At 37.5% G+C, this 16,758-nt stretch overlaps 1 protein-coding gene across 3 annotated transcripts in view; it reads left to right on the top strand.

The window, feature by feature from the left end:
• The window catches only part of ATR (ATR serine/threonine kinase), a 127,008-nt gene that overhangs the window by 72,295 nt on the left and 37,955 nt on the right, over positions 1-16,758 (top strand). For all 3 annotated transcript variants that reach the window (XR_004058597.1, XM_030934863.1, XM_030934857.1), the window contains exons 28-35: positions 363-541; positions 3,192-3,356; positions 5,120-5,211; positions 9,180-9,271; positions 10,457-10,634; positions 12,042-12,221; positions 12,719-12,878; positions 15,871-16,050. Coding sequence is in view for 2 of the 3 variants with exons in the window: in XM_030934863.1 (XP_030790723.1) it covers positions 363-541; positions 3,192-3,356; positions 5,120-5,211; positions 9,180-9,271; positions 10,457-10,634; positions 12,042-12,221; positions 12,719-12,878; positions 15,871-16,050 (1,226 nt within the window). In the remaining variant the exon portion in view is untranslated. The remainder of the gene's footprint in view (positions 1-362; positions 542-3,191; positions 3,357-5,119; positions 5,212-9,179; positions 9,272-10,456; positions 10,635-12,041; positions 12,222-12,718; positions 12,879-15,870; positions 16,051-16,758) is intronic.

The following is a 16,758-nucleotide window of genomic DNA, read 5'->3' as shown; positions in this document are numbered from 1 at the left end:
AAATAGCTAATCTTGTATCTTTTGTATCATTTTATCTTTTCAAAATATAATAATAGATTGATATTTAATCCTCACCAACAACATTGTAAGGAAGGCAAGACAGATACTAACGTTTTCCTTTTATAGGTAAAGAAATAGAGGCTCAATAAATTAAATGATTATCCAAAGAAAGGTAAGTTACAATGGCAGAGTTGGAGCAAGACTCTCTGAATAATTGTTCTGTTGTTAGTTACATTCTAAATATATCCTAATACATTCAGATTAATTTGTTTAATGAAATAAATTGAACTTACTTAAACTGACACTCTTAAAGTTTTATCTTAAAAGTCTTTAATTACTCAACTTCTTTTTTTATGATCTAGTATCTACTGTGGATTATGAAGACTATCAGAGTGTAACCCGTTTTCTGGACCTCATACCCCAGGATACTCTGGCAGTAGCTTCCTTTCGCTCCAAAGCATACACACGAGCTGTAATGCACTTTGAATCATTTATTACAGAAAAGAAGCAAAATATTCAGGAACATCTTGGATTTTTACAGGTCTGAAGTTAATGTAGTGAATTTAATAATGAAAATTAATGTAGCCAGTCTTTTATGTTTGTGTTGTTCATTTTATTGAATGTTTTAGATGCTATGCTTCGAAGCTTATAGATTAATGGGGAGAGATGAACATCAATTTGGTATGATATTTTAAGTATAGTAACACACATGTACCCTGAGGAAGAACACATAACTCATCCATGTGGAATAGGGTGGGAGATGGAAGCGGATGAGCCAAGAGGTCAGGAATGGCTTCTTGGAGATGGTGTCTTAAAAAATGAGCAGTATAGGGAGGTAAGACATTATAAGCAGAGGCATCTCTGTGGAGTGTTTGAAAAGAGCATGGTATATGCCAAAGAGTAAAGCGTCAGTTTGGAATGGCAGAGGAAAGATCACAAATAATAGAGGACTTTTTAAGTTGCACAGACTTCTTGGAGGGTGTGAACTAGGGAAGTGTTATGGTCACAATGGGATTTTAGCTGAATGCCTGTGGCAGTTATGGAGGAGGAGTTTGGAAGGGCCACGATTCAAGGAATTACTCTTCTCTTTGTGAGAAGTTGTGGTCCTGAATTTGGGAGTGAGTGATGGGGGGAAGTGTTGGTTATGTCAGGTGTCAGGCATGAAAATGCTGGTGAAATAATGATTTAGGCAATGTTATGATTGTGTAGGGAAGAAAAGAAAGTAAGAGCAAGCAGGTGAGGCGAATACAGTGGAATTAAATAAGAGCTTAAGATTGGTGGGCTTTTCAAATCAAAAAGCAAAGTGTGATAAAAGAACTAGAAAATTAGTAACTTGCAGTCTTAAGATGAATATTAGCCCCGTCCTGTCTTTGTGTTCCTCCTTGTCCAGCTTTAAGTCTATGGTTCATGGTTAAAATGGTTCCCTTAGAGTGATGCTCAACTTCTTGTCTTTTTCCCACTGCATTGTACTCCCTTTGTAAAACTCCAACCATGTAAGCAGCTGGAGAAAAATTACACAGTGGGTGTTATAACTGGTTTCAGTTTAAGTTCATGATCTCAAACATCTTTAAAACTGAAGTACTCTAACATTACCTTCCGGCCTGCTGTGTTTCTCTAGTAAGGCTACTTTCCCACTTGTCGAGATGACTATCTCTTACCTTCACTTTGTTTCCCTGCTTCCAGCTGACGATCTTGCTTCATCATTCATTCAGAAAAATCTGCAAATGCACAGCATCTGCACCATATTCTTTTTCTTCCCTTCTGTTATTTTGTTTATTTGTTTATTTTGAGATGGCATCTTGCTCTGTCACCGAGGCTGGAGTACAGTGGCATGATCTCGGCTCACTGCAACCTCCACCTCCCAAGCTCAAAGGATCCTCCCACCTCAGCCTCCCGAGCAGCTGGGACCACAGGCCTGCCACCACACCTGGCTAATTTTTTGTATTTTTAGTAGAGGTGGGTTTTTCCATGTTGCCTGGGCTGACCTCCTGACCTCAAATGATCTGCCTGCCTTGGCGTCTCAAAGTGCTGGGATTACAGGCTTGAGCCACTGTGCCTGGCTTCTTCTGTTATTTTTAAGGAAGGATTTCTTCCTCTCAAAATTTAATCTTTCTACTTGTGTTCTCAATTTCAAGATATAACTTCTTCATATATTCCTTCTTCCTCTAGTGTAATTAATTTCTCTTTGGGAACCAGAGTATATAGAGCATATAGACATGTTCTGGTAAAGCCGTAACTTTTTATAATTCCCTTGATCTTACCTTCTCCTTTAGATACATCCCATCTCTCTGTTTCCAGAACTTCATAACCAGTTTTTGAAAGAATTGTCTAGTTTCCTTATACTGCAATCACTTCTTTGTTTCTTATTCACTCTTCCCATTTCGACAAGACTTCTCTTTTTCTTTTCTCTTGACACTATTATTGCTAAGAAAATTGGTGCCCACATGTTACTAAATCCAGTAAATTTTTCCCAACCCTCATTTTCTTAACCTCAGTATCATTGACCATGCCGTTCTCATTAAGACATTTGCTTTTCTCCCATGGCTTCTGGGATATTTTATTCTCCAGTTTTCTTCCAAGTTTTCTTGCTTCTCCTGTTTCATTTGCCAGCTCTTCCTTGTTGATAAATGTAGAAACTCTAGTCTCTATCCTCAGCCTTCTTTTCTTCTTTATCCATTTCCTAGATCATCCCATTCTTTCTCATGTTGCGAGAGAATGTCTTTGTGCTAATTGATTCCTAAATTTTTATCTTTAGCTTGAATATCTCCTTTGAGCCCAGATTGCTGTCTTGGTTTTCTTAAAGGCATCTCAATAACAATATATTAAAAAGGTTATTTAAATTTTAAAAAATTTAAAAATTCAATAAAACTCTTATAAACTGTACTCAATAGAATATGTTATCATTTGGATCTAGACAGTTTTAGGATCCTGAGGTTCTTTATAACCCTTATGATCAATAACAGCTATTGATAGATTTGTATTTAAGAGGAATAAGAATGTTGAAGGAATAGAATGTCTGGAAATAAGTTTATAATTTTACTGTGACTCTGCCATGAAGCAAGTGCTTACTATTACTTTGAGGAAAAATTTCTCAAAAAATTGCTCCTTCAATATAAACAGGTGGTTTTATAGTTTTATTTCCAGTTGTATTTTTTTCTTGTTTTTGATTGTTTTTTAATCATTGAACAAAGAAATTGTATGCTGCTATGCATGAACCTGATGGAGTGGCCGGAGTCAGCGCAATTAGAAAGGCAGAACCATCTCTAAAAGAACAGATCCTTGAACATGAAAGCCTTGGTTTGCTGAGGGATGCCACTGCTTGTTATGATAGGGCTATTCAACTAGAACCAGACCAGGTAAGATAATAATTAAAAGGCAGCTGTAATGAAAATAGCCCTGAATAGGAACTCTGGAAACCTTAGTTTTTGTTTTTGTTTTTGTTTTTTTTTTTTTTTTTTTGAGACAGAGTCTCACTTTGTCGGCCAGGCTGGAGTGCAGTGGCACGATCTTGGCTCACTGCAGCCTCTGTCTCCTGGGCTCAAGCAATTCTGTCTCAGCCTCCCGAGTAGCTGGAATTACAGGCGTGTGCCACCATACCACGTCCAGCCGAAACCTTAGTTTTAATACTGTTTCTATCAGTGTCACAGAGTGTCTGGAAAACTCTCTAAGCTTGAGTTTCCTAACAGATAAAATTAGAGACTTTACTAGATGATTTTAAAAATCACTTCCAGGCCGGGTGCGGTGGCTCACGCCTGTAATCCCAGCACTTTGGGAGACCAAGATGGGTGGATTGCCTGAGATCAGGAGTTCGAGACTAGCCTGGCCAACATAGTGAAACTCCATCTCTACTAAAAATACAAAAAATTACCTGGGCTTGGGGGCGGGCACCTGTAATCCCAGCCACTTGGGAGGCTGAGGCAGGAGAAATGCTTGACCCCAGGAGTTGGAGGTTGCAGTGAGCCGAGATCGTGCCATTGCACTCCAGCCTGGGCAACAAGAGTGAAACTCCATCTCAAAACAAAACAAAAAAAATCCCTTCTAATACTATATTTGTATGACTTTAGAAATTCCCTAAATGAATGAGATTTATTATGGAGTATATCTGTATTAAAATGTTCATTTAGTAAGATGGTATTTTTATTTAAATAAAAAGAAAATATAGTATATGAAAAAAAATGTTCGTTTAATAACTCTAAAATGTATATATTTTTAGTTTGCTATTAAAAGTGTAAGCCATGGATCAATTTGTAGAAGGAGGGATTCTCCATAGCCTGAGAAAGATTTTCATATTTTATACATCTACCCCCATCCTACTCACCCACCTGCACGTCTCTAAAATGTTCCTGTAGAATCACTGAGTTACAGTTAGTAATGGGAATAAGTTGTGTGTCTATTAGGATGGGAAAGGGGTTTAGAATCATTAATTTATAATCTTGCCTTAGATTATTCCTAATTTTGGGATGATGGCTTCTGTCATATTTGACATGTTTCTCAGAAGCACAATATATAAGTTCTTTATTTTTCACAATCTTATTTTCGTTTTAAAGGATAGTACCTAATCCTCTTTAACTTTTTAGTTGCTAAAACCTGAAATCCATATTGAAAACATCAGGACCTTTGAGCTTGAATGTTTATGTGAGAAATATGACAATCTCTAAACAGAATATCAAAGATATTAGATATTTTTAATATTTGATTTGAACCAAAAAGTAGTCCAAATCTGGAAAAATATAGTAACTTCAATCTGAGATTTTCTAGGTTGTCTACATTTATTTATGTTACTTTAAATGTATTAGGACTGTGATGGGGGTCCTGCATGTAAGTAAGAAAGTCAATTGTTAAATTAAGAAAGGTGTAGCTGGGCATGGTGGCTCATGCCTATAATCCTAGCACTTTGGGAGGCTGAGGCAGGAGGATCTCTTGAGCCCAGGAGTTTGAGACCAGCCTGGGCAACATGGCGAGACCCTGTCTCTACAAAAAATTTAAATAATAATAATAAAAAAAAAATAAGGGCAATAAAGTAAATAGTAATTTTTAAAGAATATCAGTTAAGCTGTTTTTGGTCCCCAAACTATTATTGAAGTGATAATTGCTATTTTAAATATTTTTAAATTTCTAGATCATTCATTATCATGGTGTAGTAAAGTCCATGTTAGGTCTTGGTCAGCTGTCTACTGTTATCACTCAGGTGAATGGAGTGCATGCTAACAGGTAATATTTTATAAAATAATGATTTTCTTTTGTTATTTTATCTGAATGGGAAATTTTTAATTAGTGAATTGTGTAACTTAATGTTTAGTAGAGTAATAAATGTTTTATGTGTTTTCATGGTATTGGAGATAAGCACCAAAATTTTTTTTTCCTCAAATTTTTCATAGTCAATCTACCACTTAACAGCTTCTATCTAAAGAGCCATCCTTGAATTAGATTTGCTTTAACACAAGGAACTTCTAGAACCCACCGGCTATTGGTGAGGCTCATATGGGACTTCCTGGGCCTCAAAGGGCATCTATGCTCTGCTTACAGTATCAGTACCAGTCGTTTTCCGTGCTAGAGGTGGGAGAGCGAACTTTGTGACTGATTGATGGAATACCACTGTAGACTGTGTGCACTGATTTTACCCTAAATGATTGATGAATGTGAAAGCAGCCTTCCTTTCCTAAAGATGGTGGGTTTATTATTGAAAATCAAATTATACAAAAAATAATACATATGTGTGGCAAAAAATTAAGGCTGAGTAGTTCTTCTAGTCTGGAGATTAAATGTGGAGATTAGCACACTGCTCTTGAAGCTGCTTTGCTGTGAGAGCTGAAAGCTGTATTCCTTGATTTATTCATCAGACTCTAAATAGCTATTCTGAGCAGTAAAATCTGGTCAAAAGGGAATGGGATCTCAGTTAGCCAAAGAATATACAGGCCACTGTTTTTGGACTACTCTGAAGCCACCTTTTTCTTTTTTTTCAACTTTTATTTTAGATTCTGGGGCTACATGTGCAAGTTAGTAACAAGGGCATATTACGTGATACTGAGGTTTAGGATACAATTGAACCCGTCACCCAGGTAGTGAGCATAGTACCCAAAAGATAGTTTTTCAACTCTTGCCTCCCTCCCTCCCCCACCCCTTGTAGTCCCCAGTGTCTGTTGTTACCTTTTTTTTTTTTTTTTTTTTTTTTTTTGAGACAGAGTCTCGCTCTGTCGCCCAGGCTGGAGTGCAGTGGCCGCATCTCAGCTCACTGCAAGCTCCGCCTCCCGGGTTTACACCATTCTCCCGCCTCAGCCTCCCGAGTAGCTGGGACTACAGGCGCCCGCCACCTCGCCCGGCTAGTTTTTTTTTTTTTTTTTTTTTTTTTTGTATTTTTATTAGAGACGGGGTTTCACCGTGTTAGCCAGGATGGTCTCGATCTCCTGACCTCGTGATCCGCCCGTCTCGGCCTCCCAAAGTGCTGGGATTACAGGCTTGAGCCACCGCGCCCGGCCTGTTGTTCCCATTTTTGTGTCCATGTGTACCCAATGTTTAGCTCCCATTTCATTCTTTTTTATAGCTGCATAGTATTCCATTATGTATATGTGCCACATTTTCTTTATCTAATCCACCATTGATGGGCACTTAGGTTGATTTCATGTCGTTGCTATTGTGAATAGTGCTGCAATGAACATACGAGTATATGTATCTTTTTGGTAGAATGAACTATTTTCCTTTGGGAATATACCCAGTAATGGGATTGCTGTGTGTTCTATTTTCAGTTCTTTGGGAAATCTCTAAACTACTTTCCACAGTGGCTGAACTAATTTATATTCCCACCAACAGTGTGTAAGCGTTCCCTTTTCTCTGCAACCCCTTCTACATCTGTTATTTTTTAACTTAATAGCCATTCTGGGCTGGGTGCGGTGGCTCATGCCTTTAATCCCAGCACTTTGGGAGGCCAAGGCGGATGTATCATTTGAGGCCAGTAGTTCGAGACCAGCCTGGCCAACATGGTGAAACCCCATCTCTACTGAAATAATACAAAAATTAGCTGGGCGTGATGGTGCACATCTATAATCCCAGCTACTTGGGAGGCTGAGGCAGGAAAATTGCTTGAACCTGGGAGATGGAGGTTGCAGTGAGCCGAGATTGCACCACTGCACTCCAGCCTGGGCAACAGAGGGAGACTCTGTCTCAAAATAATAATAGTAGCCATTCTGATTAGTGTGAGATGGTATCTCATTGTGGCTTTGATTTGCATTTCTCAAATAATTGTGATGATGAGCATGTTTTCATATGCTTGTTGGCTGCTTGTATGTCTTCTTTTGAGAATTGTCTGCTCATGTCCTTTGCCTACTTTTTAATGGGGTTGTTTTTTTGCTTATTGATTTATTTAAGCTTCTTATAGATTCTGAAGCCAGCCTTTTCTAAGTACTGTTTGTATAGGTTCCAAAACTGTGATTCATAAAGACTATCATTCTACAATGTCTAAGGGCAGAGAAGTTCACTGTTGGTCAGATGGTATCACAGTAGTGGAATTTATGAAATCACAAGAGAAGTTTTGCAGAAGTAGAGAAGGAATGCTTATATGTTTAGATGTGTTTCTCCTGATTAGTTGAGAGACTTTATGAATAGATAGATTACAGAGATTTGGGAAAGAGTCATGGCTCAAATTGGGGTGTCAAATTTCTTTTTGATGTAGACTACACATTCAGACTCCTCTTTTCTTCTCTTTGGGTCTGGGATACATAGAGCCTCCTGATTTGGGTTGGGAAAGAGGCATGCGTCAATATTCAGTGAAGGGGTGCTGTGTCATGGTGAAGCAAATGATTATGGATGGGGCATGTTTTTCTTGGGGTAATTTCTATTTGCATTAAGCAAATACTTTTCCTAAAATATTGACTGTGCTTACCCTAGTTATCATTCTTTTTAATGTACCCATTTATGTGGATACATTGTCACAGCCTGATCCTGATTGCCATTGGTACTTTTTGCTATAAGGCTTCTTGTGACACATCCCCTCTGTTGTCTGTTATCCCATAGGTAATCTGTTATCCCACATTTGGATAACAAATACTGCCTAATTCTACTGAGATTTTTATCCTGAAATTTTTATATTTTGATGTCTGATGGTAAGCTTGTAGAGTCGTTCAAAATTGGACTTTTGAAAATTGCATTTCAGTTGTATTTCTTTAGCCTTATTCTAAACTGTTCTTGGTGGTGGTCATAAATTTAGAAATTGGAACATACTCTAGCTGCTATTTTTAAAATTTTTAAAATTGAAACTTGTTAGATCACTTGTTATCTTTTCTTTATGTGTTTTTACTGTAATAAAAAGAGCAAGGAAAACTTTCAAGGATATTGATTCCAGCCTCTCTGTTACTTTATTTATAATATGGATATATAGATGCTGTATGCAGTGTTATTAGATTATTAAATGGAAAATTGTGCCTAGCCTAGGATCTAAACATATGGCAGAAATTCAGACAGTATGATTAATAAAAAAGAAACATGAGGAAAGCCTAGCTGTTTCTGTGTAGTCATGATCTCAAATATCACTGGTCATCCTAATGTCACCTAAGTAGAATGCTTAGAACAAAATAATTAGCCTATATCATACTGGTTTTGCAAACTCAAATTTTAAACTAACTGAAAGTAGTTTAAAAATAGGTATATATTTTAGGTAGCTAGTTTTATATACTTTGTTATGCCGTTGACAAATCATTGTAACTTTCTTTTGCTCTTGGTATTGTTCTAGATGCCTCCCAACTGTCCCTGAGTTATACCACTGGCCCCCCTGTATTTTTGTCTTAAATTTAATTTGGAATTCTAAGTTATTAGAACTGCTTATCTCTGAATTTATGTGTGTTCAGTTGGCTCTTTTTCTTCTTTGCTGTTTGTTCAAATTAAGCATGCAGCTATTTTTACAATGGGCTTAGTTATTATTCAGGAATTAACTCTGCTCTAATATATGGCACACTTTAATTTGTTGAAGAATGGTGTATCAGAAGTAATTAGTGAAAAAATATTTTTGAAGGATGGAAAGATTAAAATTTTCTGGGTAGTTGCTGGATAGAGATAATTATTTTGTATCTAAGAACAAAATATAATGCAAATTCAATAAATATAATAAATAGAGATGTAAACCAATGAAAAATCTCTGAATGTCACTTTAAATAAATTAAAGTTTAGTTGATACGGGTTTCTTTTAATAGGTCCGAGTGGACAGATGAATTAAACACGTACAGAGTGGAAGCAGCTTGGAAATTATCACAGTGGGATTTGGTGGAAAACTATTTGGCAGCAGGTAAAATTACTTCTTAAAATATAAGCAGTTTTAGGCTGGGTGCGGTGGCTCACACCTGTAATCCCAGCACTTTGGGCAGCTGAGGCGGGTGGATCACGAGGTCAGGAGATCAAGACCATCCTGGCTAACACGGTGAAACCCCATATCTACTAAAAATCCAAAAAATTAGGGGGACGTGTGGCACACGCCTGTAATCCCAGCAACTCGGGAGGCTGAGGTAGGAGAATCGCGTGAACCTGGGAGGTGGAGGTTGCAGTGAGCTGAGATCGCGCCACTGCACTCCAGCCTGGGTGACAGAGTGAGACTCTGTCTCAAAGGAAAAACAAAAAAGCCGTTTTAATATGACATAAATATTCAGACTTAATTAACTTAGCAACATTCATACTTAATCTCTTAGCCTGTTTTATTTTTTTATTTTTATTTTTTTTTTGAGACGGAGTCTTGCTCTGTCGCCCAGGCTGGAGTGCGGTGGCCGGATCTTGGCTCACTGCAAGCTCCGCCTCCCGGGTTCACGCCATTCTCCTGCCTCAGCCTTCCCAGTAGCTGGGACTACAGGCGCCCGCCACCTCGCCCGACTGGTTTGTTTGTATTTTTTAGTAGAGACGGGGTTTCACCGGGTTAGCCAGGATAGGATGGTCTCGATCTCCTGACCTCGTGATCCGCCCGTCTCGGCCTCCCAAAGTGCTGGGATTACAGGCTTGAGCCACCGCGCCCGGCCCTAGCCTGGCCTGTTTTATGATTGCCTTGTTTAGCTGTTTAAAGTAGAATGAAACCAGGCTGGGCATGGTGGCTCACACCTGTAATCTCAGTGTTTTGGAAGGCTAAGATGGGAGGATTGCTTAAAGCCAGGAGCTCAAGACCAGCCTGGGCAAAATAGTGAGACTGTCTCTGCAAAAGTTTTTTTAAAAACTTAGCTGGGCATGGTGGGTCATGCCTGTTCACCTACTCTGGAGACTGAGGTGGGAGGATCATTGGACCCCAGAAGTTCAAGGCTGCAGTGAGCTATAATCATGCCATAGCCCTCTAGCCTGGACCACAGAGCCAGACTCTGTCTAAAAAACAAACAAACAAAAAGGAATGAAGCCCCCTGTTTGATATTTCAGCTGACCATTTTATCTAATGAAATAAAGCTGAGTCTTGGACCCAGCTGCCATGACATTTCTTGACTCTTCATTTGTTTTTCAGATGGAAAATCTACAACATGGAGTGTCAGACTGGGACAGCTATTATTATCAGCCAAAAAAAGAGATATCACAGCTTTTTATGACACATTGAAACTAGTGAGAGCAGAACAAATTGTACCTCTTTCAGCTGCAAGCTTTGAAAGAGGCTCTTACCAACGAGGATATGAATATATTGTGAGGTATTTTGGGGTTTCCATTTTTATATTCCTGGCCTGTAAATGTCACCTGACAGGATTGGAATTTTTTGATGAGTAAATAATTAATAGAGTGTTTGGTATCATGCAAAGCTACACCAGATAGCTCTTTCATTCTTACCTCGCAATTACCCTACAGTTAAAAAAATTCTAACATACATCCTTTTAAGGAAAGACAACTATGAGACTAATGGAACACACAATAAAAAGAACTTATGTTTGTCCTCTTGTAATGTCATAGTTTGCTTTCTATATAACCAATTATAACATAGACATCTATAGCACCTGGCACATTGGTGCTTGGTATTTATTCATTGTTTCCCTTTCCTTTTCATTTAGAAATGTGTTTGATATTTCCCCTAAAAATATAGGTATCACACTACTAGAAAGAAGATTAACTTTTAGAGGTGAGGAAGAAAATGTTGAAAAACATTTTAGGTCTGTGAATTCTACCTGAGGAAAAATGATAAACTAAATACTGTAATTAAAGTATAAGAAATTTATCACATAGCACATTTTTTTAAATTAGAAGATTTCGCTATATTTAGTATCAACCCGTTTGGTGATATCTTAAGGAAACTAGAGATTGGACCACTGAGTTTAATTCTGTTCTGTAGCTACTCAGCTATATCCTTGTGCCTTGAACACTGAGTCATAGACACTGACTGTCATACAAGGGGGGAAAAAGCTAGAGTGAATGTATCACAGTTTCCATCACTCTTAGAAAAAAACTACATTAATTTCACAATTTTTTACTATCATCTGCTATGCCAGGCCGTCTTATAGTAGCACCAGCAATATATGCAAATACCTCATGTTGGTTTATACTGGATCCATGTTTTCTTTTATCTTCATTTAGGTGGTAAGTTTTGGTTTTCATATATTTGAATTTAGTTTTATCCATCATTCTCCAATTTAATTAGGAATTTGGGATTCACTGCAAATCCCTAAATATTTATTTAAAAATTTTTAATGTAATTAATTTTATTTATTTATTTATTTACTTATTATTTTAAGGGATGGGGTCTTGCTATGTTGCCTGAGCTGGAGTACAGTGGCTATTCACAGGCATAATCATAGCTCACTGCAACCTTGAACTTCTGAGTTCCAGTGATCCACCTGCCTCAGTCTTCTGAGTAGCTGGGATTACAGGTGCACACTGCCATGTCTGGCTAAAGCACTAAATATATAAACCAGCATAAACTGGTGTTTACATTCAGTTTGAAAAGATAAAACTATAATTGTTTACTTAGCAAGGATATATTAAAGTTCTACCAAAGACAACTGTGTATTTTAAATTCTTTATTTGTGATTCAAAGTACATGCTTTATATATGAGATTAATAAGGCTGAATGTGATAACATTTTAAACATAGGCTCTATCTATCTTCAGATTGCACATGTTGTGTGAGTTGGAGCATAGCATCAAACCACTTTTCCAGCATTCTCCAGGTGACAGTTCTCAAGAAGATTCTCTAAACTGGGTAGCTCGACTAGAAATGACCCAGAATTCCTACAGAGCCAAGGAGCCTATCCTGGCTCTCCGGAGGGCTTTACTAAGCCTCAACAAAAGGTTTCTCATATTACTTTTATTTTTAAAATGTCACTTATCTTGAATTTGGTACTTGGATATTATTTGGGGGTATTTGTATTTCTTAATTTTCTTTCTGAATCTATCTTTTTCTATTTTTAATTATGAGGGCTACACTATCTGGTTGAAAGGAACCTAGAACTTATGAAGCACTTTTATACACCATTTCTTTCTCTTTTTTAAGATGTTAAATACATATCTGAGGGATATGTTTTTTACTGATAAAAATCAAGAATAAGGTTTATAATAGGTAAAACAGAGCACTATAAGAAAATTAAGTCAAGTCAAGTCTTTTTGAACAAATTAATCATTAATTCCTTTGAAATAGTATATGAAGAAGTTTCTGTGTTGGGAGGAGGGGTTTTCAAAACATTGGAACTACTTGCAAAGTTTATGACCTAGATTTAAATTGTTTAAGTTAAGTTGTCACATACACTTATCAGTGGTCTCTCTCACCCATGTGTTGTTACTTCCTTTAGACCAGATTATGATGAAATGGTTGGAGAATGCTGGCTGCAGAGTGCCAGAGTAGCTAGAAAGGCTGGTCACCACCAGACAGCCTACAATGCTCTCCTTAATGCAGGGGAATCACGACTCGCTGAACTGTATGTGGAAAGGGCAAAGTGGCTCTGGTCCAAGGTAATGGCCAGGGAAATGTCATCAGATGTATATATATATATTCTGTTGGGAATTATGTACTTCCTTAAAAGGCCAACTGAGAGAACATAACTATTCCAAATTAAGAACCTTCCCTTTCTATCACTTTTCTTCATTAGTTATCTACCATAGCCTGGAAGTAACTGTTCTTTTTACTCTACAGTCCCCAGATACCTTCCCATTTCAAGGCTGAATGTGGAGTTCTTTCAGTTTTCATCTATCTTACATTTTCCTTGAGGAAAATGACCTTTTAATTTTTCACCTTATATATGTATACATACAGTAAATGTTGGTTAAATGAATGTAACTATGTCACTTAGTCGCTGGCAGATAATTAGCTCTCTGTGGACTTGCCAGTGTTATTGTCAACAATATTCAGGTCTGATCTAGCCAGAAAGGGCCTAGCATCTGAACAGAAGTTCACAGCAGTCTTCAGATTAAAGCAAAAGTAATGAGAAGGGGGTTTTTTAAACATTGGAACTGCTTGCAAGGTTTATGATCCAGATTTATTTTATTTATTTATTTATTTATTTATTTATTTATTTATTTATTTATTTGAGGCAGAGTCTCACTCTGTCGCCCAGGCTGGAGTACAGTGGCATGATCTCGGCTCACTACAACCTCTGCCTCCCGGATTCAAGTGATTCTCCTGCCTCAGCCTCCTGAGTAGCTGGGACTACAGGCACCATGCCCGGCTAATTGTATTTTTAGTCTCTACGGGGTTTCACCGTGTTAGCCAGGATGGTCTCAATCTCCTGACCTCGTGATCCACCTGCCTCAGCCTCCCAAAGTGCTGGGATTACAGGCGTGAGCCACTGTGCCCAGCCTATAACCCAGATTTAAATGGCTATTACTTAAATTTCTCCTCAGGCTAGTCACCAGTTTAGAATTAGTAATAGGCATTACTAATAGTAATAGCGTGTTCTGGAATTGATACTTAGCAACTATTGTTGGTGCCATTTGTGGTTACACAAACTTGTGGTGGCTGAGAAAGGACAGGAGAGGAGATGTTTCCCAGATGAGAGGGGAAAGCAATTTATTCAGTGTGCATTAGTCAGTACCTGGTCATTTTATTGAGCTAGTGCTAGTCTATGTATTATAATACCTTAAACTCAATGTGTTCAAAATGCAATTTATTGTCTAATACTCAATACCTGTTTCTCCTCTCACGTTTCCTACTTTTCTGAACAAGACTTTATTCCATCCTCCCATCGAAAGCAGAAATCTGGACATCATCTTAAATTCCTTCTGCAACCTTACTTTTCACATCCAGCTGGAGACTAAATCTTTGTTCTTCAACCTTAGAAATATCTCTTGAATCCTCTGCCTCTTACTTATTTCCACTGCTTTAATTTATGACTTTATTATTTACATCCTCTAACAATGTTAACAACCTTTTTAGGATCTCACCATTTACTGCAGTTTCTGATCTTTCTAAAATCTACATTGAATCATGTTGCTCCTTCAGAAAGATTAAATCCTACAAAGCATTCTTCATACCTTTAGGATTAAGCCTGAACTTTAGGAACTACACAAATCCCTTTCTGATCAAGTCCTGACCTACTTCCTCAGTGTCATTCATCACCATCTCAAAAACCCTTTAAACTTCAGCTAAAATCAGACTATGTGCTTTTCTTCCAATTAAAATTATTATTCCATCTACCTAGAATGTCTTTCACTAAATTCTCTGCCAAGAAGATTTCTACTCATTCTTGAAAACCTAATTCAAATTTTCTTCGTTGATAACTTTTCCTGACTGCTGTTCTCCATTTTCCTATATTCTTCAGGTAGGTTTAAGGGACTCTCTTCTCTATCCTGTATAATGCCGATGTATATTCCTCTGTTGTAGCACTTAGCAAATATGCTGTTATTTCACATAGTTTCTTTCCTCACGTGACTATGAACTTTTTTATGCCAGGGATTTTAATTTGTTCATGATTGTCTTCAGTTCCCTGAACTTTGATTATAGTCCTTTCTTGATATCCATGGGGAGATTGGTCCCAGGATTCTCCATGGATAACAAAATCTCTGGATACTCAAGTCCTTTATATAAAGTGGCATACACAGTATTTGCATATAACCTGCAGACCTCCTCTTGTGTACTTCTCTAGGTTACTTATAATACCTAATACAGTGCAAATGCTTTGTAAACAGTTATTATACTTGTATTGCTTATTCATATTATTTTTAATTTTTTGTTCATAATATTTCTTTTTTTTTTTTAAGTTTTATGTTTTGAGAGAGACAGAGTCTTGCTCTGTTGCCCAGACTGGAGTGCAGTGGCATGATCATAGCTCACTGATGCCTTGGACTCCTGGCCTCAAGCAATCGTCCCACCTCAGCCTGTGCTTTGTAGCAAAGGCTATAAGCATAAGCCATCATGCCTAGCTTTCTTTTTTTTTTTTTTTAAGAGACAGGATCTTGCTCTGTCAACCAGGCTGGAGTGCAGTGGTGCGTCATAGCTCACTGTAACTGCAAATTCCTGGGCTCAAGCGATCCTTCCCCCTCAGCCTCTCGAGTAACTAGAACTATAGGCATGAGCCACCACACCTGGCTAATTTTTAAATTTTTTGTAGAGACAGGATCTTGCTATGTTGCCCGGGCTAGTGTCAAACTCCTGGCCCCAAGCAATCCCCCTGCCTTGGCATCCAAAAGCACTGGAATTGCATATGTGAGCCACTGTGCCCAGCCATTCCTAATATTTTCTATCCACTGGTGGTTGAATCCATTGATATGGAACCTATGGATACAGACAGCCAACTGCAGTTATAAAATTAATTAGTAAATGAATGAATAAGATGAAATGAAGCAATGTTTCAGTTTTAGAATTTTACTTTAGTAAGAGGCAAACAAAAGATAAACATGAAATTACACATGGATTTGTACAAAAACATACTTAATGAACTAATACTTTTGCAGAAAATAGAAATATGTTTTTAAATTAAAAGGCTTATTGTTGCCTTTTTTCTTTTAGGGTGATGTTCACCAGGCACTAATTGTTCTTCAAAAAGGTGTTGAATTATGTTTTCCTGAAAATGAAACCCCACCTGAGGGTAAGAACATGTTAATCCATGGTCGAGCTATGCTGCTAGTGGGCCGATTTATGGAAGAAACAGCTAACTTTGAAAGCAATGCAATTATGAAAAAATATAAGGCAAGTATATGTATAATGCAATTTCAGTTAACTCTTTGTTGACTGGGTAAAATGACTTAAGTCTATATGGAAAAGGATATGTATAAAAATAACCAGGAAATTTTTTTGACTTTTCAGTGAGTATATAACATAAGTAATTGGAATTATCACAAAATAAATATACTCATGAAACTGCCACCAAGTCAAGAAATAGAATATTATTTGAGCTCTGTAACCCCACTCCCCTTCACCCAGAAATCACTATTCTCCCCATCTGTCTCAAAGTTAACTACATCCTAGCCTGAAAATGTTTGAGCAAAACCAATTTATAACTTCTTGAATAGGTAATAAACGTTATATAGATGGTGTTGTAAGAGATATACCTCTCAGTAATCCATGGGTCAATGAAAACTTTCAGTGGAAATGTAAAAGTACTTTGAACTGAATGATAATAAAAATGGCATATGAAATCCGGTGCAGCTAAAGCCATTCTTAAAAGGGATTTAAATTTTTATTTGCATATATTTGACGAAAATAAAGGTTCAGAATTAATGAGCTAAGTATCTATTCCAACGGGTTAGAAAAGGAACTAAAAAAGTAGGGGGAGGAAAAAAAAGTAGAAGAAAGGAAATAATAAAGCAAAGAGCAGGTGGCTGGAATTTATGGGACAGACAACTGAGAGAAAAATGTTAAACAGAGTAGTTCCTATCTGCATAGGAATTGTGTTGG

Source organism: Rhinopithecus roxellana, chromosome 1 (genome assembly GCF_007565055.1).
Source record: "Rhinopithecus roxellana isolate Shanxi Qingling chromosome 1, ASM756505v1, whole genome shotgun sequence".
Taxonomy (NCBI): domain Eukaryota; kingdom Metazoa; phylum Chordata; class Mammalia; order Primates; family Cercopithecidae; genus Rhinopithecus; species Rhinopithecus roxellana.
Note: the sequence above shows the minus strand (reverse complement) of the source record. Positions and strands in the feature narration are given on the sequence as shown.